The sequence below is a fragment of the Cotesia glomerata genome, linkage group LG3, assembly GCF_020080835.1.
Source record: "Cotesia glomerata isolate CgM1 linkage group LG3, MPM_Cglom_v2.3, whole genome shotgun sequence".
Lineage (NCBI taxonomy): Eukaryota > Metazoa > Arthropoda > Insecta > Hymenoptera > Braconidae > Cotesia > Cotesia glomerata.
In genome coordinates, this window is record NC_058160.1 from 4,773,627 (window position 1) to 4,798,746 (window position 25,120).

The window sequence follows — 25,120 nt, forward strand, 5'->3', positions numbered from 1 at the left end:
AGTATGCAGTAAATAATTATTTTTTTTTATATGAAATTATTTAAGAATTCAACATAGTATCAAAGCTATTTGTGAAAAATTGTTATATATATTTAAACTTTATTTTAATCAATTTATGACACGAGCGCTTAAGGTATGCACGTTTGGATATAGCAAACTTTTTTCTATGTCTACTGAAAATGACTCGAAATTCGAGACTCCGATTTTTAGAGAGATCTATCTTCTCTAAGGACAGTTAATTTAAGTTAGTAACTAAAAAAATCCCCAATAAAATAATAAATCATGCCGACATCTCCTTAAAAATTTTTACATAAATAGTAATAAAAATACTTACTTTCCAAAAATAGGATTCAATTGATTTGGAATGTAATTGCTTTGATCACTAATAACATTTTTTCCAAGCTTCATGATCAAATATGGGTCAGACTTTCCAGTGAGTGGGTCACAAGGGTGTAAATTAATTGCTAAAAAAAGAAAAAATTACAACACATTAATTAGCCTTTAATAACTCTAAAATGCATCGTAGTCAAGAGCGGTGAAATTTTGAACTTATCAATATCCTGCGGCTTTAATTAATAAAAATTAGATAACTAGATACCACGTTGATTATAATGGCGTTATTAACAAAATAACTCGGGTAGCGAGTATGAAGATAATTAGTGTCTCGTATTCCATGTCTGGAAAACTAAATTTCTCATTAATCCTTAATAAGCGCGAAATCGATCGATGTATTAATATACAGCACTAAGTGTACTTACTCATGATAAGTCTATTATGTCAATTTAGCGTCCATGTAGATCAGCATCGTCGCTGTAAGCTGTAACTGGCAATGAAAAGCCTCTAATCGATAAGACGCTTGCTAATTTATCATGCACTGTTTAGGAGTTTTGTGTGAGGCTCTACATACTCTTTACAAGTTGTTTATATATATTACATATTTGTGTCAATACCAAGTCATACCAAGTAGTAATCGAACTTTGAGGACTCTTAGCACGTTGGATTTCTCTGTTTGGTATGTTATGAATTTTGAATAGCATTCGGTTTATTATCATACGACATGACATCATAAAAAAGTCAAACGTTTTTATCCATTACCATCACACACATATTGTTTGCGAAAAAAAAATAAAATATTACACTTGTGTAATTAAATGTGTAATTAAATGATGTTAGTCCATTAGCGCTAATGGAAAACCAGCGGGTATAAAAATATTTTGTTCTTAATAATGTTTCAGCGAAAAGAAACCTTTTCTTCGCTTACGATATTTAATTTGAAATTGTACGTTCTATTGGTATCTTAGATATTTTTTTATGTCATTTTGATTTAAAAAAAATTTTTCTGTAAATGAAATGTAATATTTAAAATCTATTAGGAAATATTTTTTTATCATTATGAAAGGGGCCATATTCATTAATTATGTAAGGATATTGAAGGGGCTGGGGGGTTGACAATATCTCTACATATCCTTATGTTGAGGGGGGGGGGCTGAAATTCATTCTTACGTAATATTTTGTGAATCAAAATTCAATATTGAAAATATAATTCAATTTTGGATTCCAAATAGTTTTCATAATATTGAAATTTACAGTTGAATTTTTATTTTGTTTAAATAATTTTTACTGTTATTGAAAAAAAAAAATAACTTATTAAAATTTCATTTGTTTTTATTGTTATCAATGTTTGGTTCTATAGAAAAAATTATAGTACATTTTTCCGTGTATTATCATATTTTCATTATTTTAAAAATAAAAAACATTTCTTGTTAAAAAACATTATTACTTGGTAAGAATAAAAATGATGGATCCACGTTGACCTGTAACTTTTAGTGAAACTGATCCTTTCCTAACATAACAGTTTATTATTTAAAAGATCTAGATAAAATCTTACGTTAGAAAAGGAAAGGAGGGTTCAAGAAATCTTGCATTTACTTACATGGGGGTAAAAGGGGTCAAAAGTTACTAAAATTGTCCTTACATAATTAATGAATGGCCCCAAAGTCATGATTCATTTTAAAAATAAATGATGGAATATAAAATATGAACTGACTAATTTCTATCAGTTTATGGTAAATATAATATTTTTTTTTTAATTTTCTTCAAAGATTTTTATCAATGTTTTATTGAATTTTATGATGTTAGACACGTTTCAAAAAATTTAACTTTGAATTTTTTTTTATGGTCTGTATTGTTGAAAAAGAAAATACTGATTTCTTTTAAAGGCGTTTTGATAAAAAAATATTCTTGAACACTGAAAAAAAAATAACGATTCAGGAAATAAATATTTGAAATTTGTTATAGAAAAAGTCTTGAGAGAAGATTTCTTAATTCAAAACAATTCTGAATGATAATATAACTGTTCAAAATGATTTTGTTAGTCAGTTCTGCAGCTTTTTTCAACAAATTCATTGTACTTAAAAAACAAAAATATCCAGAAAAATTTTTTTTATGTAAAAATCTAAAAATTTCAACTTCAAAAAAATAATTTTCATTACAATTTAAATTTTACATCTTAACTAAATTATATTAAACTGAAAAAAATTTTTTTGAGTTATTAATCTCGTTCTTCTCAAGCGTATAACATCTTTTCTCAAAAAAAAGTTGCAAGTAAACTCATAAAAAATCTAGAAGTATTTCTATGAAACAGATTATGTGATAATCGAAAAAAATTATTCATGCTCAATTAAAAAAAAAATTATCAGTATCCAAAAAATCTTTCTGTCGATTGAAATTCGAGATAACAATATACTCCAATAATTTTTCCCCCAAATATCTTTTTTACTTCAGCCCTTCGGACATTTCAAGGCGATAAAATCCTTATCCCAAAATCTAGAACTGCTGACAAGCTAATAAAAATCTTGTAAAGTTACCTCTTATGACATAGAGACGCACAATAAGTTTAACCGGCTCTTGGGGTGGATAATCCGAAAGAAATCCGTAGGACACGTCCCGTCCACTTTTGGTTTTGTATTTAGTTTTATCCAAAAAAGACCAAGGGTAAATCGAAATGTGTCCCTGAAATAATAAAAGATAATAAGATGAATTATTTAAAAAATAATATTATATTCCGCATCATAAGAATATAACAAACGACTTTTATAATTAATTAATATTGCGGCTTGATGCACAGATAACAATAGAAGGCGTGTCGTAAGCTCGTGAATAATTTAATGGCCGAAGTTTTACGACGCATCAGCTATTGTTTGCAATTACGATGATAATAATAGTGAAAAAGTTAATAAAAATAAAATAAGTAAAAGTAATGAGAGCGAATGAATACCAGAGGCGGTGATAATATTAAAATGTATAATGAGATTGGAAATGATGCTAACGATGATAAAGTGTGTGATGCAGTATTATACTATTAAATTAATAAGCAGTAGGTTATATTATAAGTTATAAGGTGTCGAAGGATGCTATTTAATGCGCCCGTGAATTGAATCGGAATCAGTATGCTTTAAATTAGCGAATTATTTTGTACTTGGCAGAGCGCCAAGTCCTCAATGCTCAGCCATTCCCAACTCGGTACTTGCGGCCGTGGAAAGGGACACTCGAGAAGACAGATGGCTGGGGTAATGAGAAAATATTTCAGTATTTTGCAACGAAAAACTTGCAAGGTTGTTAAAAAAAAGGGAAAACCCGAGAGGTAGATTTAGTCTGTTGACACGGATGAATTCTTCCTGCGACACATAAACAAAGGCGAGCACAAGTACCGTTATAAAAAATTATTTAAAATGTTTGTACCTTGAATTTACCGGAGATGTTTTTTTTATCTTGCTCACTGCATCCGGTGTCTTTTCCTCGTGATAATTCGAATGTAGTTAGCTTTTCTTGAAAACGCTTGAACTCTGGCTGCATCTCTAATTCCATCGAGTAGATCTATTTTTTAAAAACTATATTCTTAATTATTTCGAGAAGAAACATGTGGTGTAACATTTTTACACGATATTAAAAAAAATAAATAAATAAAAAGAACGACTTAATTAAAAGAAAAATATTCTTGATCCAAGAAAATTATTTTGAAGAGAATCAGTGGTTTTTGTACCTTAACAAATCCTATATATTCTATTAAATTTTTTCCCCTCCGGGCGTAAAGCGGCAACTTTAGCCCCGCTGCGCTAAACGAAGTTGCCGCTTTACGCCTCCGTCGAGGAAAAAAATAGTATACACTCCTCGGGAAGTAAATAAGAAAGCTTCAGATCACACGTAATTATTGGCCGAGGCGAAGCCTCGGCCAACAATTACATGTGATCTGAGACATTTCTTACTTTACTTCCCTAGGGATGTAATATACTATTGTGTATTAGGATAATTTTTTGAAAAAATCAATTTTTTTTTTAATTTTATACTTTTGGTTCAAAAACAATTTTTTTCATTCAAAATAGGAAAAAAAAATTTTATTCTTTAATTTATTTTTCTCCCCTCCGGGCCGAAAGCGTCAATTTTCCGCCCGTTGCGCTAAATGAAAATGCCGCTTTCCGCCTCCGTCGAGGAGAAAAATAGTATTCTCACCACAGGCAGGAAATAAGAAAGCCTCAGATCACATGTTTGTCGACCTCGGCTTCGCCTCGGTCAAAAATTACATGTAATCTAAGACATTTCTTATTTTCCTGCCCTAAGTAAGAAAAATACTATTGAATAGTATTATTAAATATTTTTTTTTGCCCTCCGGGCGGAAAGTGACAACTTTCGTCCCGCTGCGCTAAACTAAGTTGCCGCTTTCCGCCTTCGTCGGACAAAAAAATAGTATACAAACCTATGGCAGGAAAATAATAAATATCTCAGATCACATGTTTGTTGACCTCGGCTTCGCCTCGGCCAACAATTACATGTGATCTGAGACATTTCTTACTTTACTTCCCTAGGTGTGTAATATACTATTCTTACTACGCCGGTCGAAAGTACGGGGTTCCCGCTGCGATTTCACGGCAGAAAGCCTTAGTTTTATGCCGCGTTCAAATCGCGCATGCGCTCTACGACGGGGAGCCGAAATAATGTATTCATGCACTGACAACGAGACACGAGGCGACAGAAAGTCCGAAAGTCGGTAGTCGCCCTCACTCTATTACTTATGTTTATAAGCCTAACCTTACTTGTGATTGTTATGAATGTATCTGTCTTGTTATGTGTCGATGATTTTAGGTTAAAACTAAGTTAATTAAAGAAAATAAATATTTATTTCAATGAAATGAGACCTATTAAATATTTAAATGACAAAAAAAACGAGAAATATTTTTTATTCTGATAGATATTTTCAAATAAATAAATTCATTATTGAACAAATAATTATTTGAAAAAATACACAAATTTTTTTCTTAATTTTTTTTTTTTCTATCCATTTTACGATTATTATTTCATTTTTCTATTTTTTTTTATTTTTAAAATCAGAGTTAATTTATAATATATTTATAATTTTAAATTTATTTAATTAAATTAAGATCTTTTCTCAAAAGAAAGTAGTAATATGATAGATTATAAATTAGTATCTTTATTGACAGGTGTATTTGATGCCTGCCCCCCCGACCAGCAGCACTCGCTTCGCTCGTGCCGCAAATGTCGGGGGCAGGCATCAATTTTTTTCAACGCAATTTTTTGCGTACTTTCGACCGGATAGCAAGAAAACTAGTATACAGTACAAGGGCAGAAATTTGAGAGCCCCGAACTGCGCGCCATGATGCCCGAGGGGAAGCCTCGGACATCATGGCGCGCAGTGCAGGAATCTCAACTTTCTACCCTTGTAGTGTAATATACTATTATATTACACTACAAGTGTAGTATACTATTATTTTCAAAAGTGTTTTTGAAAATGAATTTTTTTTTTTTTCAAATTAAAAATAATTTTTTTAGAAAAGAAATAATTGCATCTGTTAACAAAACATATATCTATGTAAGTGAATAAATACGAGTGTATTGGCGCAACGAACGAATTGTGTGTACTAAAACGCGAGTGCTGTAAAGTCTTATTCAGTAACTACCTCTAAGCAAGAGTGAAATTTTGAAAATAATATTTTTCTTGAATCAAGTATTTTTTTTTTTGTATTAACTTGTAAATTATTACTAAAATATTTTTATAGTAAAATATTTTATAAATTCCATAAAATAATAAATACAAAAACTCATGTGTGAGCTTACATCCTCTCGCAATATTGATTAAAATTTAGAGAAGCATATTTCAATAATATTGAATTTGTTACTATCAGGAATGCTTAAACTCTAAGGAAATAAAATTTTTCAATAAAATTTTATATGAGATAAAAGGAATTACCCGAAATGTCGCAATAGGTTTCTGTCCGGGTGGGAGTATTTTATTTTCTCCAAGTTCCCGATTCCGCTCTTCCTGGATAAGAGAAAAGTAAAAGAAAAAATTACCCGATAAACTCGAAAGTTTCTTGACAAAGTTAAAAAATAACGGATATTAGTTTGAGAATTCAATATGAAGTGAGAAGACTAAAGGATATTAAGAGAGTATGTTGAAATAAATGTACGTCTTTACACATAATCTAAATTTTATTTTTCTTTGGAAAGTACCTCGAGCGACGCGAAATATTTGCTCCACCAGTCATAACTTTCGTCTTCATCTGCTTCATAATTCTCCTCTTCATGTTCCGTTTGATCTTTGCTGCTACATAAAAATTCTTTAATGATAGTCCAGAACTGCATCATTCGATAATTAAATCTTGGCTTAGAGAGTTCTTTTAAACTCATCAAACTTTTCGTTCCTTCTCTTTCAAGATCGTAGCCGATGGGTAAGGGCACTAAAGTTTATTAAATTATTGAGTAATTTTTTTTACTATTAATTAATTAATAATAATAAAAAAAAATAATAATTTTATTTAGAATTCAATTTGTATTCAAATAACTAATTAGTTAAATTATATTGTCTTTGATACTCAAATACAAACGATATAATATTTCAATAGAACCAAAACATTATTTCAATATTAAAAGGAGAAACTTCTAGCTTGATCCTGGTTCCTAACCAAATTTATTCAAGATGATCTTTGCTTTCTATCAGTGAAAAATTGTCTTAAAAAATGAAAAAAATTTTTTCCAACTATTAAATTAATATTTTAGATTTATAAAAATATTATATTCTTAATATCTGAGGACTAAAGGCAATATAATAGAACTGATTAGTTGTTTGACTGAATCTAAAAAAAAAAATCATTTTCATAATAAATTTCAACAGTCCAAAAAAATATTTGGCATTTAAGTATATACCATAATTCTTAAAAATCGACGTTCTAATTAGCAAATTGTCTAACTCCATTTTAGAGAATCTTCTATTTGTACGAAAAAAACAATTAGTTCAAAATTTATTATCACTTTAAAAAACCATTTAATATCATTATTATCTAATAGAGATATAATATTTTCGTTTGAATTATTCAAATAATTTATAATTCGATTATGGCCACATCAAAATGTTAAAAAATCACCCTGTAAAAAATAAGGAGTTAGACAAATTGCTAATGAGACCGTCGAAATGATTAAAAAAATGATAGTAATAATAATAACACCCATAAAAAATTTTTTGGTGCGCCTCTATACGGCCAATTTTTGTGTACACTAGAAAAAAATCAACTTCTTCCAAGAGAAAAATTTTTAAATCAAGAAATTCATTTTTAATAGATTTATCGTCTTGATTTAATAAAGAAAATTCTTGTTCTAAGACATTTTTCTTGGTTCAAAAATTTTTCGTCTTGATTCAAGACAATGAAACTCTTTACAATTATTTTTTTAGTTTAAAAATTTTTTTCTTATATCAAGCTAATTTTTTTTTTTACAGTGTATGGATCAACAAAAATCTATGAACATATCAGACCATATAATGACATATCATTTAAAAGAAAAAAAAACATTTTTCTTGAACTAAATAATCTATTTTAGTGCTATAATAATAAATTACAAATAAGTTCGGAGATAGGCTTTCTGAAATAAGACTGTCCCACATCATCATGATCGTAAATTTTGTAATTGTACTCTGTTTCGGGGATCAGTTTCTCGAGAAACATATGAGCCGTCGGGATTATACAGACACCTGCGTACTTAGTGCATCCGAGTTTTCGAGTGTCATAAACCTGGATTGTGATCGGCGGGTAGTAAATGTCCTTTTCAGGTAAATCCTTGAGATTAAAATTTATTATTAACCACTATCAAAGATTTATTCACTCACTTTCGCTATAATTGAATAATAATAAATTACCAACTCAACAATGACATGAATATGACGAAAATTGGAGAACTTCTTGGCATTCTTCATAATTTCCGACTTTACTTGAACTCCAGAGCACTCTACAACGACTCTAGGTCTATTAACACGTGCGAAATTAATTTTTTTCATGTCCCTTATTCCCCAGAAAATAACTTCCAGACGATGACTTCTCATCACCGGGCGAATATCGTGAGGTAGATTATATGTTATCGATTCCTTCGAGGGAGTCAGGAGAATATCAGTGTCACCTCCTATCTATAAATAAGCCGTATCAAATCTGAATAAATAATTTAATCAATAATTCGTTTAAATTAACTCGAAAATTATTTGGAATAGAATGAATTAAAAAATGTCACGTTCGATAAGAAATTTTTTTTTTAATTTTACTTCCTTCTGCAATTTGCAGGCAAGCCAAAATAAATTTATAAAAAGGTAAATAAACAACATACTTCAATAAGTTCAAAGGCTGCCAAAACACTTCCCTGGAAATCGGACTGAGTCTCGAGTTTGTACCAAATTAAAGTCGGGGGGAATTCCGGGGGCGAATATGTTTCTTCTTTAAACTTAACAACTGGGACTGCGATACATCTGCCAAAGAATTCCTTCGGCCCCTAAGTACCATCGCAAATAATCGGCGTTAAAGTGAGTACGAACCTCCTATACTACTATAAATTCGTAAACTCGCCCGCCCACACATTTTAACTAGCTAAGTTATTTAACGACTTGTTAGTTTTAACAGCAGATTATTTAACGGTAATAAAACTCACGCAGAAATCCCAATCGAATGCCTTTATTATGACTTGAGGTGGCATTGACTTTATACTCTCTCTCATCCCATACAGATCAATACGGGGAAATACTAACGTCTCGTCCCAGACTGGAGCTAAACTTTGCTTGATTGTCTATAAAATAGTTTTATGTCATTACTATAAATATAATAATTGCTATAACATACTGTACTATTGTTGTTACTTAAGCGGAAAACTATTTACTCGGGTAGTCGCTGTGTATCCGTGAAATATTATGCGAATAAATGGATCCATTAAACCCGTCGCGTCCAGGCCGGAGTCAAATCGCCCCTGGAAAATGTGAGCTCGCAGTTGGAATTTCTGAAATAAAATCTCTTTTATGTGGTCCTTTTTCAGGAAATTTGAAAGTGCATACTTCTTAATGATATAATAGTGTTTCTTTAATTTTTTAAAGAAAATTTATTTTACACTTGAAAAAAAATACTTGATTCAAGAAAAATATTAAGTTCGAATTACACTGTAAAAAATTTTTTGGACTCGGTATGGTGTAAATGATTCGGTGTTAAAATTTTTAACACGGATGGTGTGAAAATCACACTAAGTGTAATGTTAAATTTGAACGGTGTGAATCCTAAATTTTCCACCTCCAAGCGTGTAAATGTATTTCCTGAAAATTTCTCATTAATTAATTTGATTGTTTAGTTTCAGACTTGTACGATATTAAATTATAAATATAAACATGTAGAAATAAATATTTAAAAGTATGTTTTTTTTTTTTTTTTTATATTATGCTATTTTACGGAGTAAAATCATTCCAACGTAAATCTTAATATCATTGGAAATAAGTCTGTAACAAGAATGTTAATATTCAAGTTGTTAAAAATTTAATTATACGGTGGATTCTATATTAGAGTATATTGATAAAAATGCGAATGTTCATAGTGCTAATTATATTTTTATATATTTTTAAAGATATAAGCTCATCCGATGTTACACTCATCAAGAATCTTTATTTAAGTACCCACATCATTTTTTCATATATTTGTATATATTACATATATGTATATATGAAAAATATATCAAAATGCATGTGAGTACTCCAATGAACGCTCTTGATGAGTGTAACATCGGGATAAGCTTATATCTTTAAAAATATCAATGATTAAGAAATGACCTTGTATCTTGTGAACTATTGACATTTTTAAAGATATAAGCTCATCCCGATGTTACACTCATCAAGACCTTTCATTTGAGTACCCACATCAATTTATCATATATTTATATATATTATATATATGTATATATGAAAAATATATCAAAAATGCATGTGGGTACTCAAATGAAAGGTCTTGATGAGTGTAACATCAGGATGAGCTTATATCTTTAAAAATGTCAATAGTTCATAAGATACAAAGTCATTTCGTAATTATTGATATTTTTAAAGAAATAAGCTCATCCCGATGTTACACCCATCAAGACCTTTTATTTGAGTACCCACATGTATTTTGATATATTTTTCATATATACATACATATATATATATATATATATATATATATATATATATATATATATATATATACACATATGATATATAAATATATGAAAAATTGATGTGGGTACTCAAATGAAAGGTCTTGATGAGAATAACATCAGGATGAGCTTATATCTTTAAAAATGTCAATCGTTCACAAGATACTAGGTCATTCCGTAATTATTGATATTTTTTAAGATATAAACTCATCCCGATGTTTCACTCATCAAGACCTTTCATTTGAGTACCCACATGCATTTTGCTATATTTTTCATGTATACCTATATATTATATATATAAATATATGAAAAAAATGATGTGGGTACTTAAATGAAGATTCTTGATGAGTGTAACATCGGGATGAGCTTATATCTTTAGAAACGTCAATAGTTAAAAAAGTACAGTGCAATTTAACAAAAGTCATCATTTAAGAAACCAAAATTTTATTTATTTATAGTTCACAAGTTACGGCAGTCACGTAGAGGCTTCTAGTAATAGTTATTAAATTTTCAAAGTTATAAATAATAACACGGAATAGTGTAAAACAGTAAATAACACCGTGTTAAATTTACACGAGTGAGAATTTCACACGGAGGAAATTTTACACCGACATTTCACACTTACACGGCGGTGTAAAAGTTCCTGGGTCCAACTTTACACCGAAATTTTTTACAGTGTAATTCAAAAAAATAAAACTCGAGGATGAAGAGATAAATTTAGCTATTCAACAAATTTGCTGTTTCAATAAAGCACTTTACTTTTTTCAAGCAATATCCCGTAAAAAAAATTTTTTGATGTACCATTAAAGTGTTTTTTTTTTTGTTAATATCTATAACAGCGGTATTTTGTGCTATCATATAGTCCAAAGCGTAATTTACTCAAAATTAAATGCTTTACACCAGTATTGCCACGTACCTGTAATTTGCAATTGTGAGATTGTATGGGTCACTAGCACAAATCGTTTTTTTGACGTTATTTTATAAATAACTTTTATTTTAATTTACTTGAAAGTTTGCAAATAGAATTTACTTAAAAAGAAAAAAAAAGTAATTTTATTTTCTCCAAAATAAGGTTATTTAAATCTAGTTTCTGACATTTCTCGACATATGAGAAATTTGACTCGATAAAAAATTTTTCAGTATCATCAAAAATTAGTTTTAAATTCTTTTGAGAATGAATTATAATAAAATGTTTTTTTTTTTTGAAATGTAAAAACTTGTCTTAAATCTAAGAGTGTGAAATTCATAAACATCAACGAAATGATTTTTAGTTTTCGAAGATTTTGAATTTTGCTTGGCTAAAAAAAACGATTTCCAAGACAAGAAATTATTAAAGCAAGACAACAAGCTCTTCAAATAATTTTCTTCGATCAAAAATATTTCTCTTTTATCATTTTTTTTTTTTTTTTTAATATAAATGGAAAGAGAATAATTTTTAAGTTTTTGATATTTATGAAACTTTATGACTGATATTTTCCTAAATTAATATAAATTTAATAATTTTGAGACTTTAAATTGCTCTAGAGAATCAATTAGGCCTCTCATTTTCATCAAACTATTTTTAAAACACTGAAAACAAGCTAAGCTTCAAACCGAAGTCTCCATATACTATCAAAAGTATATATTTTCGAATTTAATCAGCAAAATTCTCAATCCATATAAAAGTTTTATAATAATATTAAAGAAAAAAAAATTTTCACCGAGGTCGTTGTATAGTTGAGAGACTTGGGAAATAATTCCATGTTTACAGAGTGCTCGACATCATATCCGTGGGGGATTGCACTCCAGCAAGCAGATGCAAATTTAGCATTTCCGAACCACAAAAAAATTTCAATATTACACGCGCTGTAATCGACACTTTCGTCAACAAATCCATCGGTTATATCTTTCATAAATAAATTTATTCTCTGGCCACACTTGGTTCCCCGTGACATTTTGTCCTCAGCGAAAATAATTTCCGACGTTGGTAGACGCGCTACTGCTACGTATTTACTGCCGGCTATCATCCAAATAAAAACATCCGGAAATGAATGCTGTGGCTTTATTTTCGAAATAAATTTACATGTTTACATTTTATCAAAGAATCTTTTATAATCTCAACATGTTAAACAGAACAAACAAGGACTTACGTCTTTAGAAATCTGTCTTATACTTGTCAGATACTTGTATGCATGCAACATTGCTATTTTGATGTAATTATTGTTGAGAAGCTTGCCGTTGACATTTATCATCGTGATTATATCTTGTATGCAATAGTGGCACAGATTAATCCGGTGCCTGTCCAATTCCGTGGTTCCGCCATTCTCGTAGTATATATCGGTATCCAATATAGACAAGTATTCCATACAGTAACGTTTTAATGACTCAATTACAGTGTTATAAGTTTCATATGTCGTTGGATTTTCTACGGCAATTAGTGTTTCTAATTCGCTTAGCATATTCTCCTGGAAATATGTATAATTTATTTTATTATTATTACTAATATTCTTGTCTTTAAAATTTTAATTAGGGTAATTTTGATGTAAATAGTTTACATGTGGAAAATTTAATGCAAAATTATATTTTATAAATGAAATTTTAAGAGAAAATAACTTTATATTTATTTTTAGGCCAATTAGTTGTTTTACTTGGTCATAAAACAAAGGAAATGATTATCATAAAATTTGGTGGATTCAAATTATAAAGTCATACTTCTAAGTTTACAAATGAGTCAATCCGAATAGGTTTAAAAATATTCAAGAATTATGTCAGTGATTTTTTATTTTAATTCTTAACTCAAATTTGATATTTAAAATTTTTTACCTATACATGCTGCAAAATACAAGAGTATAAAATTTAAAAAATTTAGAATTTTTTCAAATTTACTATTTTATTTTCTAGGCATAATATTTTCTTATCACAAATTTCTGATTTTTAATATTAGACGTTTATCTTTTAAAAAACCTTTATGATTGATATCAATAATATTGTAAAAGTAGTTAAATGATATGTCAATTATTAAAAATTTTTCTAATAGATTATTTTTTTTTAATTTTACACAGCAAAAAAAATTTAATTGAATCAAGTAAATAACTATGAAGATTATCATTTGATTGATTTGAGCGAAAAAATTCTTTACTTAAGAATTTCTTTTTGCTTTGAGTAAATTTTATTTGATTCAAGAATTTTTCGTCTTGATTCAAGACAATAAAACTCTTCAAAATTATTTATTTAGTTCAAGAATTTTTCTCTTGATTCAAGTTAATTTTTTTTTCAGGGTAAGATTTATCAAATGTCTAATAACTTTAGTCTCATGATTAATTACGTTTTCCTAATAATTTAACTCTTAAATTTCATAATAAAACTTTCGACAAAAATTGTTTGTTAATGAACCGTATTTTACTCTCAGAACAATAAATTGACTTTCAACTGTCTGAATTTTGAATTTATAAACTTTTAATCAACATGCTTTGAAACCACTTTAGCGCACTGCAGAAAGAAGAGAAATGATTAAACTTGAATTAACTACAAAAAGTGACACTGACCTCAATTGTAAAAAAAATAAGAAAAAGTCGACGTCTATTGACAAAGTGTAGACAGAAAGGATTACAATCGGTCACCCGCTAACAGACTCGAGTTCAAACCTTAATTTATATGTACTAGCTTAGATTGCTTTTTAAATTCATTAACTTTCAATTGAAATATTTTTACCATTTCTTTGTTTCGAAAAAATTTTGTTCCTGTCGAGTGAATTTCAATTATTTTTCCCCGGAGGATCCATTCTGATAAATTTTTTATGATGCAAAAAAAGCTGTCCGTTTAATTAATCAAAATATTCTAATTTTTTTGAAATGAAACTTCTTTATCGACGTATGAGAGAAATTTTATAGCAATGTAAAAAAAAATCATCACGATTTTCGGTTACGCGCCATGTTTTATTTTTATCAGAGTTTAGTATAGCGACGTAAAGAATAAATCTAGTAAACATTATTAATTCTAAAATCAATTAAAAAAACAAATTAAATAATAATTTAAAAATAAAACAAAACATAATTAGAAAATAAAAATATGTATACGTACATCTTTTTAATTATTCCTTTCTAATAATTTATTTATTGATTTTGAATTCTATAAAATCATTGCATGTCTACAAGATTCACTGTCATCATATAATTGTATTACTTTAAATAGATAATTCCAATTATTTACTCATAACTTGTGTAATTGAGTAATTTATTAAATATCTGCTTTGAATTATTTTTACTAAGTTATCATATGAAATATCAATATTAAAGTTCGTTATATAATTTTTGTAAACTGATTAACTAATTTTAGATTAAATAATGGCAGAGTCTAAATAATGACAACAATGGTAATTACAATGCGATCATAATTGATGAAATACAGTAATTATAATAAGAGCAATGATAAAATGAATTACTCATATTATTTGTATGCAAGGCTATAATACTAAAATAGCTTTAATTTAATACGGAAAAAATTTTTTTTCTTAAGCCTTATCTAGCCAATTTCTGTGAAGTTGTAAATAGTAGAAAAATGATATGTCATAAAGAAGTTTCACTTCTTACCTGTGTACTCTGATACATACACATATTTTTTTTTCTTATTAAATAATTCTCTTTTACGATAATTTTCCGAGCTTTTTATTGTCAGACTAAGTGACTAAGTATTAAAAATATTTTAACGTGATAAATAATAAATTCAGTTATGAAACATTTTATTGTACTACACTCCCAAATGAATTTTATTAATTTAAGCACATCATTATTCGCTTAGTCCATTATATTTCCTGCCGTTTCTTTTCTATTCTTGCACAACTTCCTACTACCAGTTTAACATTAAAATGCTTCTAGATTAAATTAAAGGCTCACAAAATATTTTAATTGTGCCATAAGATAAAATTTTTTTTTTTTACACCTTCACCGGGTTAATTGCTATGAACCTTTATTTTCGCGAAATGAAAGAATAGGATCTAAAATAATAATAACGACACAAAAGAAATATTTTTTTTTTTTTTTTGTTATGATTTAGTTTACTTACGAGGAAGTTGGCGATATATGAAAGACTGTTGGTATTAGACACTCTCCATTCCAAGTTTGGCCACCAGGATTTAACGTACATGCAAGGTTTATTGGATCCAAGTGGAAGGTAATTAAACTTGCCATCTGTCGTGGCTGTTAATCTAGGTGCAGTGGAGCTCACGAAAGCAGGACGTTTGTCGAGTATTACTTGATCTGAATTAATTGTATATATTATTTAAATTTTCGTATCAAACTTTTATAATTAATCCACTCAGTCATATTCATAAAAGCCAATAATTCAATGATTCATTCTTCATTTAAATTGAATTAATAAAAAAAAAATATAACCATTAAACCAAAAAATAAAAGAAAAAAAATTATCTGACAGTTGAATTGGAAGTAGACTTCTCAAAGCTACTAAAAAAGGTGCCTTTTTTCATACGTAAATTGATTAGAGTAAAGTTTGAATGTCCAACAAATCTTCATTAATAAAATCAATACTATTTCCAATTGCACGACTCATGATGCAAAGTAGTATTATTATTATAGCCTTGTTAGTCCATAGAAACAAGATATTTTGCATACTATTGTCAAGATAATTTAATGGAGATTACACTGATAGAAGGATTTCTTAGTATTTAAGAAGATTTCTTTGTATTTAAGAAATCATTTCTTAAACATCATTTTTTAGTATTTAAAAAATATTTCTTAATATTTAAGAAATATTTCTTAATATTTAAAAAATATATATATTTCTTAATATTTAAGAAATATTTCTTAAATACAAAGAAATATTTTTTAAATACTAAGAAATGATGTTTAAGAAATGATTTCTTAAATACAAAGAAATATTCTTAAATGTTAAGAAATCCTTCTATCAGTGTAGTTCCATACTTTTCAAGAAATTTTATTTTGATAATTTTATGAAACAAGAAGGTCTTGTGATATTGGAAAACTTGGTTTGGTGATGGACAAAAATAAATAAACAAAATTGGGAGAAGTAATAGTGGATGTAAGCAAATGAAGAATTAAAAGAAAAATATTGGTGATATATCTTGGAATGACAAGGTTTCAAAAATAACAGAGGATATGATGAAGAGTTTAATAATGGAGCAAACAGAGGCAATGGGAAAGATGGATTTATTATTCCCAATACAAAACAGTATGGAACAAATCTCGTGTATCAGAATATATTGCAAGGTCTTGGGGTTCATTTTACCCAAAGATTGCAGACAGGACTATTAAATGTAAAGACTGCAAAACCTAATCAGAATGATGTGTGTACAAAGTGGATGATCAATTGACCACTGTGCTAGTATTCCCAGTTGGCTGGTATTCTCAGGAAGCACAGAAAAATGAGCACCAAAATATTAAATATTGGCAGAATAAACACTTAGAACTGTCTGAGATTCAGAGGTCAAATCTGGTTATAATATAAGGTTTTGTTATGGCATTTAGATGAACTAATGTTGTTGAATTGATATGGTAGGACACATTTGATGAATATGAGATTAGTACTGGCTTCTAATGTTAAAAATGTTTTCAGTAATAAAAAAGAACTGGAGGAGTAGTGATGTACTGTTGAATATGGTAATTGATGTGGCTGTGACCTAATCGATTGCAGTAAATATGTATTCTTGAGAATGTAATAATATATCATTCTCCAAATCAGAGGTAATAGTTGTATTCTATGAAAAGATTGATATGAAAGTGCAATGTTCAATGGGTTCAGGAATATATAATTTAAAGCATGATGATCTGGTTTTGTGAAAGTATAAATATCTGGGAGGTGCCAAGGATCTCAGATCATGATCAAAGTATTTTTTAATAGATTCTTTTTTTTTCAGACAGTGTATATTAAGTACAAAGAGACCCATAATTAATTTAATTATATTAGTTTAAAAGAAAAATATATATATAAATTATTATGTTAATCTATATGAGAATGGAGGATGAAGGTAAAAATTTGTCTTCAAAATCAGACTCAAAACCAGTAAAGAATGCTGTAATTAAAAATATATAATGAACAGTGGTTTCCCATATTAAAGACTGAATCAAGAGATGGATCTTATGGGTTTTTAAAATAGAGTGGCAATGGGAGGAGACCTAAGACACAGAAATACCAGCAGTAAATGGTAAGAAAAATTGGCAACTGAAACCAGGCGTGTTTTCAATAATGAACTTCGATGAAGAATACTTATTGCTAATAAATTTAATGATTACTTTAAAAATAATTGACCCACATTATGGTTATTAAATATATAATGTAATGTTGATGACTTTGTTGATAATCGGTAACAAAACTTTGAACAAGTTAGCAAAGCTTCTGATAATTGAGATTAGATAAAATAAAAGTAAAGAAATAATGTCTTGTGATAATATCAATGCGGAGTGTAAAATAGAATCGTAACATTGGTTAATAGCAATTACAGTCTTAAGTCTCAAAATTCAATTAGTGAATGGAAAACTCATTTATGATTCAAATGCCAGTTAAAGTGCACTGGATAGGAATAATATTTTAGAAGAAGAACAGTCTGGGCTTTTTTAGGAGTAGTATCATTCGTGGCTGAAAGCAACATTGCAAAAACTTATGTGTGAATGGAGAAATGGAATGGGCCAGAGCAATATAGCAGGCCACAGTAGTTTTCTATAGATTTCGAAAGAGCATTTGAGACAGATTAACAGAATAGATTACATCAGAAAGTTAAGATGCAATATGGTTTAAGTGATGGCAGTGCCATTGGGTGGTTCCAATGTTACTTGGCAGAAAGGACTCAACAGGTAAAATTTGGTGAAACTATCTTCAGGAATAAAATTTCTGTAAATCACAGGTGTGCCACAAGGTTCTATTTTGGGGCCACTGCTCTTGTTTATTATATAAATGATGTTTTAAATATTGCAAAGAAGTATGGGATGTCGATGGCAAATTATTTTAGGATAACAAGATGTTTGTGACAATTATGGTGCGAAGAGATAAAAAGAAATTTGAAAATGTTTTAATTGCTAGCCACTAGAGGGTCCCCCGGTCTGGCTAAACATTTAATTCACTTAAACCAAACGATGAAAAAGAGACTGTATTTATGCTAGTTGGAGGAGATCTGGAGAAAAAAAGAACGTTGAAATTATAGAATTGTTTTTAGCAGGAGAGAAGATTATGCAATGCTAGTGAAACCAAAATATTTAGGGCGTAATAACTTGATGAATTCTTATGTTTTGATAGGCACACTTACTATATTATTAAAAAATTAAAGTGGCAATTAACTTTAATGTGCAGACTGAGTAGTTATGTGAGTGATTACACAAAAGTATTAATTTATAGAAGTCGCTCCATATTTTTGAATACTGTTCAACTCTTTTTGATAAATATTAATGAGGAATGTTTAAATAAATTACAAAAATGTCCAGAATAAAGCGATGAGAAGTAACTCAGAGTTAATAGATATACGCCAATTAGATGTATGTTAGATGCACTATGTTTTTCTGTCTGTTGAAGAAAGAATTAAATTTAATATTGTGTGTGTTTGTATATAAGATGAAAAATAATTTGTTACCTGACTATTTAAATAGAATTGTTGTAGATAATGAACATAATTATAATACAAGATACAAAAATAGAATATTGGTACAAAGAACAAGAACTGTAAGTGCTCAAAAAACAATAAACATGTTCGGTTTTTCATTATTTAATAAGTTAAGAATAGAGAACAAAAATGCGAGTAATTTACTAACGTTTAAGAAATTATTAAGAGAGGAAAATAAGAGAAGGAAAATTTAAAATTGTAGACAGAAATTAAATTGTAAAACTGTGATAAAAGATTTAAGATCTTTTTAAAATTTTATTATATGCTGTAGCTAAAAGCTAAATAAAGAAGCTATTATAATTATTATTATTATTATTATTATTATTATTATTATTATTATTATTATTATTATTATTATTATTATTATTATTATTATTATTATTATTATTATTATTATTATTATTATTATTATTATTATTATTATTATTATTATTATTATTATTATTATTATTATTATTATTATTATTATTATTATTATTATTATTATTATTATTATTATTATTATTATTATTATTATTATTATTATTATTATTATTATTATTATTATTATTATATCAAACTTGGATAGAAAAACAATTATCTACTGTGCATTATGAGAATAAATTGAAAAAATAATTTTAGTAATCAGTTAATTACAAATAAATTGCAAGAAATTAATTTTAATGACAATTCAATTTTAAAGCTCGTATGAGTTTTTTCATATGAATTGAACGCCCTCTTTTGTTCCGATCAGTGAACCATTAAAAAAGAACTAATTAAAAACTCTATCACCTAGGTCAACCAGTGAAATAATTGAGTATATAGTATCAGCTTTCTTCTAGCTGTACTTAGAAAGGAACTTTTGTAGATAGCTGCTCGAAGGACAGAAATATCTTGAACTGTCGGCCGAAAAAAAATTAATTATAATTAATCACAGCATTATTAAGCTGCAGTTATCATTCCACAACTTCATATAAGATAGATGAGAAGTTTAAAAAATAAATTGAGTTGAAAAATTAATTTTTTCAAAAATTATGTTTACTTCTCCATAAAAATTCTCATTATAAGCCTTCAAAACCGTTTTTTTTTTTTTATTTTTAAAAATAGCAATTAAATGATTTAAAAAAATTTTTGATGAATTCATTGCGATCATTATTCTTTAAAACCGAGTGCTTTTCAAATCATTTACATGTACATTATAATTATTAGATACGATTTAATGTAACAAAATGTTAGAACTTTGTTTTAGGCAATTATCTTGAAAAAATTCTAAAAAAAAAAACAAAATAATTATCACCATGGTGATGATTATTATGCATAATACATAAGCGTATAAACTTATCAACCCAATGTATTTTTCTACCAAACTCGAGGAACTCTGAAAATTATAGCAATATTTTTCAATGGTTCCGCTATTAGGACAAATTCAATTGTTAAATTTATTAAAAAGAAAAAAAAAATCAAAATTTAGTAGCTTAAAAATAATTTTGAATAAGTCGAGAAAAAAAAGAAAAAAGTCGTCAATATATCATAACCAAAAAAAATTTTACAGCATTTATGTGAAAAAATTTCAATGAAAACATAAAATCAATTTTTAAGAATATTCGAGCGATCTTTATGAAAAGATTCTTACGCGCGTAAAATATCAGAGTGACTTCTTTATCCAACTAAATTTAATTAATTAACCACCATTCCAGTTTCATAGATCTATAAATTCATTTATACATGCATGAACATAGACACCGCCGGCACAGTGAGCACTAAATTCGATACACGTTTCAATGCATATACATAAATTTCCTTTATCCAGTAATTAATTCCACTCAACTATTTAGCAATGTTATATTTTACGTTATCTCGGTGGCTTAATCATTAACTACCTCAAATTATTTTTATGTGCGCCTTTACTGTCACCTTGGGAACAAATTAATTACACATATGTGTCTTTTATAGTTTTTTGTTATTCTGATGGTATTATGTGATTGTAACAACAGATTGGTACCCAAAAATTCGCAGTCTACTGTGAGGATAAGGGCTAAGGGCAAAGTTCAATCTTTTAATTGCCTCCTAGACATACGAGCAGTCACTTTTATTATCAAGAAAATAAAATAAATTCCGTTACGGTCGCCTTAATTATAAATTAAATTAAACTGCTAAGAGTTGTATCATTAAGATAGTCTGGGGCTAAACTTGTATCTTTCCAGATATAGTGCTCAGAATGGGTTCATTTAAGATTTAGGTGGTCACGTATTTACGGTAGGGTGTTAAATCTTTTTGTTTCGAAAAATAAAAAATTTTGGTCAAACCGAACGTGTCCGCTTTAGGAGCTTTTTTTTTACGTAAATTTATTAAAGAAAAATTTAAACGTGGTTCACAAATTTTCACTAATAACCTCTAATACTAATTTCAATTTTTTAATAATTTTATGTAAAACGTTTATAAAAAAAGAATAATCAACCCAGTACATTACAAGAATGAATTGATACAATAATTTTAAAAATAAACTTATTGCAAATATATTATGAAAAAATAATTTTATAGTTTGAGTACCGTTAGGGTTTCACGCTTAAGGCATGCAAAATTTAATTTCCTGTTAAATTATCTGATACAGCAATCAAGCGATAAATTATAATAATTTTCTAATTTTAACATTTGCTAGAAACTTACATATTAATTAACTTGTCGAATTAAACAAAAATTTAGTTGGTTGTTAATGATAATTAAACCAAAAATTGATGTCAAAATTTCTCCCGAGTCGAATAATAAAAATTATTTTTATTTTAGCAAGATATTCGCGTCCATCTATTGACTTGAATTAGATCCACTAGTCACTCACCAAAAATGGCATGAAACTTCAATTTATGAATTATTTTTATCTTATAACTTAACATTTCAAAATTAACTCCTTTGTAAAGAGACGATGCAGCGATCATGCGCTCCCTATTGGAGATTTTTAATACTATATTTGGTCGAAAAATTATAAATGGGTTTATAAGGAAATAAAACAATTATTATGGAGTTTTGTAGCCATAGAAGAAAATTTTTCCGTACACGGAAAAAAAAATTATGGGAACTATTCCTATAAAATTATGGGAATGGTTCCCATAATGCTATATGAATAATTCCTATACTATTATAGAAACTATTCCTATATCATTATGGGAACTAATCCCATAATATTATGGGAACTATTCCTATAATATTGTGGGAATGGTTCCCATAATAGTATAGGAATGGTTCCCACAACATATAGGTTTAAATCCTACATAGAAAAAAAAATTGGGGCTGCCGCATGATTCATTCCTGTGGAAGATACATGACTTCTATATGACAGCAACATGATTTTCATGTGGCAGGCAATAATAGTTAAAACAAAAATAATGATTAAATAATAATCATAATAATAATTTATATTATTAAGAGAATAATAACAATTCTGTCTCCTGGATAGTCACATGATAAAATCGATTTTTTAGTGAAATTTAGTGTAATTGGAAAGAACTTGACATGAAATTGTGCCTTTTCAAGGTTTCATATCATTCTCGTCGATAGTCAATTTATGATGATAGTCAATTTATAATAGATATTTAGGTTGCATTCGAAAATGCTCTATCTCTAAACATATAATTGAGAAATGACCTTGTATCTTGATATTTTTGTCAACTATTGACATTTTTAAAGATATAAGCTCATATTGATGTTACACTCATCGAGACCTTTCATTTGAGTACCCACATCAATTTTTCATATATTTTATATATTTATATATATTATATATATGAATATATGGAAAATATATCAAAAATGCATATGGGTACTCAAATGAAAGCTCTTGATGAGTGTAACATCGGGATGAGCTTATATCTTCAAAAATGTTAATAGTTTACCAGATACAAGGTCATTTCTTCATTATGTATCTAGACACAGAGCATTTTCGAATGCAGCCTAAATTCTTATTATAATAAATTGACTATTGGTGAGAATGATATGAAACCTTGAAAAGGCACGACTCCAAGCAAAACCCCATTTTATCATATAAATACACTGGCCACAAAATTTTTCTTATTCTCTTAATAATATCGATTATTATTATTATGATTATTATTATTATTTAATTATTATTGTTGTTTTAACCATTCTTGCCTACAACATGAAAATCATGTGGCTGCCCCAATTTTTTTTTTCCGTGTATATATTATAGGAACTTTTTCGAACTCACTCCGCACGAAGATTTTATTTTTATTTTATTTTGAGAATGATTCCTATAATATTCTAGGAATCCTTCCTATACCATTATGGGAATAGTTCCAATAATGATATAGGAACCATTACTATATCATTATGGGAATATTTCCCATAATATTATGGGAATGGTTCCTATAATTGTATAGCAATCATTCTTATAATTATAGAAACCATTCCTATACCATTATGGGAAATTTTCCCATAATTCTGGGAAAATTTCCTATAATTAAGGGAACAGTTCCCATAAAATTATGGGAATAGTTCCCATATTTTTCTTTTTGTGTAGGTTGTATTTTTGTAACCGAAATTTTTCATCGAAAATGGCATTAAATTTCACAAAAAAAAAAAATTATACTGTTATTAAAAAAAATTTTGTATCAGTGATATTTTTCAGCTTTCTAATTCTGAGCAATTTTCAAATTTTTAACCTAAGCGAACATTCAATTTTAGACTGACGAATTTTTTCGAGTTTTGAGAATGCAACAGTGAAATGAAATTAAAATTAAGATCCAAAAATTGGAGAAACTTACTCGATAACTGATCATAAGTCTCCATTTTGGACGGAAAAATGTTACTCCCAACATTCCCGATAGTTATTTCGAAACTAATAGGTTTCCTCATAAATCTCGATCGGTCGATCATGTTGGCATCGTACACGATTCCAACCAGCAAATACTCTTCCGTAGACCATAGTTTGTTCTAAAAAGAAAAAAAATAGAAACAAATAATAATGAACGGAGCGATTAAGATATAATCAACGAGATTATCGGTGTAGCATATAATTTAATAACGAAACTACAAAACTTAATATTAAATCGGACGAATTAATTATAAGTATACTTATATTATTTTCTTACGGCGCGAAAATGTCCATCAAGAAGTTAAGGGTAGCTCCGGATACAATTGCGTGACAACCCCTGCTTAATAGCCTATTATACTTTCTTATGATAAGGAGCTTTTACGTAATTATATACCGCGTAAGAATTTGAAGCCTATACTCTCCGTAAATTACAGAGAAAAAAAAATTAAGTACTGAGAACATTTTTTCTCTTTTCTTTTCTTTTTTTTTTTTTTTAGTTTTTCACATTTTTCACATTTTTTTACAAAACTCCGAGATTAATTAACTCGAGTACTTAAGTTGAAGCAACTACTAACATTTTTCAAGTACTCAATTTATTTTTATCTTGATATTTAAATAATACATCAATAATAATGATGATTATGGAAAGTTGGATGAGATATTTATTTATTTATTAATCTCGTTACAAAAAAAATTCTATAGAGGTGCGTATAGCACCTGTGCATAGAACGAGTACATATTAACAAAAATATATTTTATTATCAACAATCTCTTAATATATAAGATAGTAATATAGTAATACTTAATACAGTGCAAGCTAAAAGAAAATCAACCTAGCAAGCTAGTTATTTATATAAGTTTTATAAGTAATATTGTTGCAACACTTAAATTAATATCACGATTTTTAACTAATTATCTATTTTTATCCATTCTCTCAGTTTTTTGTTTATTAGTTTCTTCTTATCATTCAAAGTTTTCATCTCTATTGGTAATTTATTGTAATATTTTAAAGCTACATAATAAGCACATTGTTAAATAGAAATTTTTATGAATGTTTCAGTATTTTTTGTTTAAATAATAAATTGTCTTAGCAGAAATGTGGACATTTCTTGTTTAACTTCAAAAAATAAAATTGATTCTAGAAAAAAATTCTTGAGTCAAAAACATAATTTCTGAAAATTTTTGCACGCCTCATAAGCGAAGCGTTGAGGTTTTGCTCT

At 28.0% G+C, this 25,120-nt stretch overlaps 1 protein-coding gene across 1 annotated transcript in view; it reads right to left on the reverse strand.

Moving 5' to 3' along the window:
• LOC123260476 (otoferlin) overlaps window positions 1–25,120 on the reverse strand; it is a 57,816-nt gene that overhangs the window by 22,567 nt on the left and 10,129 nt on the right. Inside the window, exons 7-20 of the mRNA XM_044721585.1 lie at window positions 23,851–24,019; window positions 15,535–15,728; window positions 12,624–12,938; window positions 12,195–12,533; window positions 9,205–9,321; window positions 8,965–9,114; window positions 8,662–8,823; window positions 8,204–8,467; window positions 7,907–8,123; window positions 6,526–6,752; window positions 6,263–6,334; window positions 3,742–3,876; window positions 2,868–3,012; window positions 335–464 (exon numbers count right to left, since the gene is read on the reverse strand). Of these exons, the coding sequence (XP_044577520.1) occupies window positions 335–464; window positions 2,868–3,012; window positions 3,742–3,876; window positions 6,263–6,334; window positions 6,526–6,752; window positions 7,907–8,123; window positions 8,204–8,467; window positions 8,662–8,823; window positions 8,965–9,114; window positions 9,205–9,321; window positions 12,195–12,533; window positions 12,624–12,938; window positions 15,535–15,728; window positions 23,851–24,019 (2,636 nt within the window). The remainder of the gene's footprint in view (window positions 1–334; window positions 465–2,867; window positions 3,013–3,741; window positions 3,877–6,262; window positions 6,335–6,525; window positions 6,753–7,906; window positions 8,124–8,203; window positions 8,468–8,661; window positions 8,824–8,964; window positions 9,115–9,204; window positions 9,322–12,194; window positions 12,534–12,623; window positions 12,939–15,534; window positions 15,729–23,850; window positions 24,020–25,120) is intronic.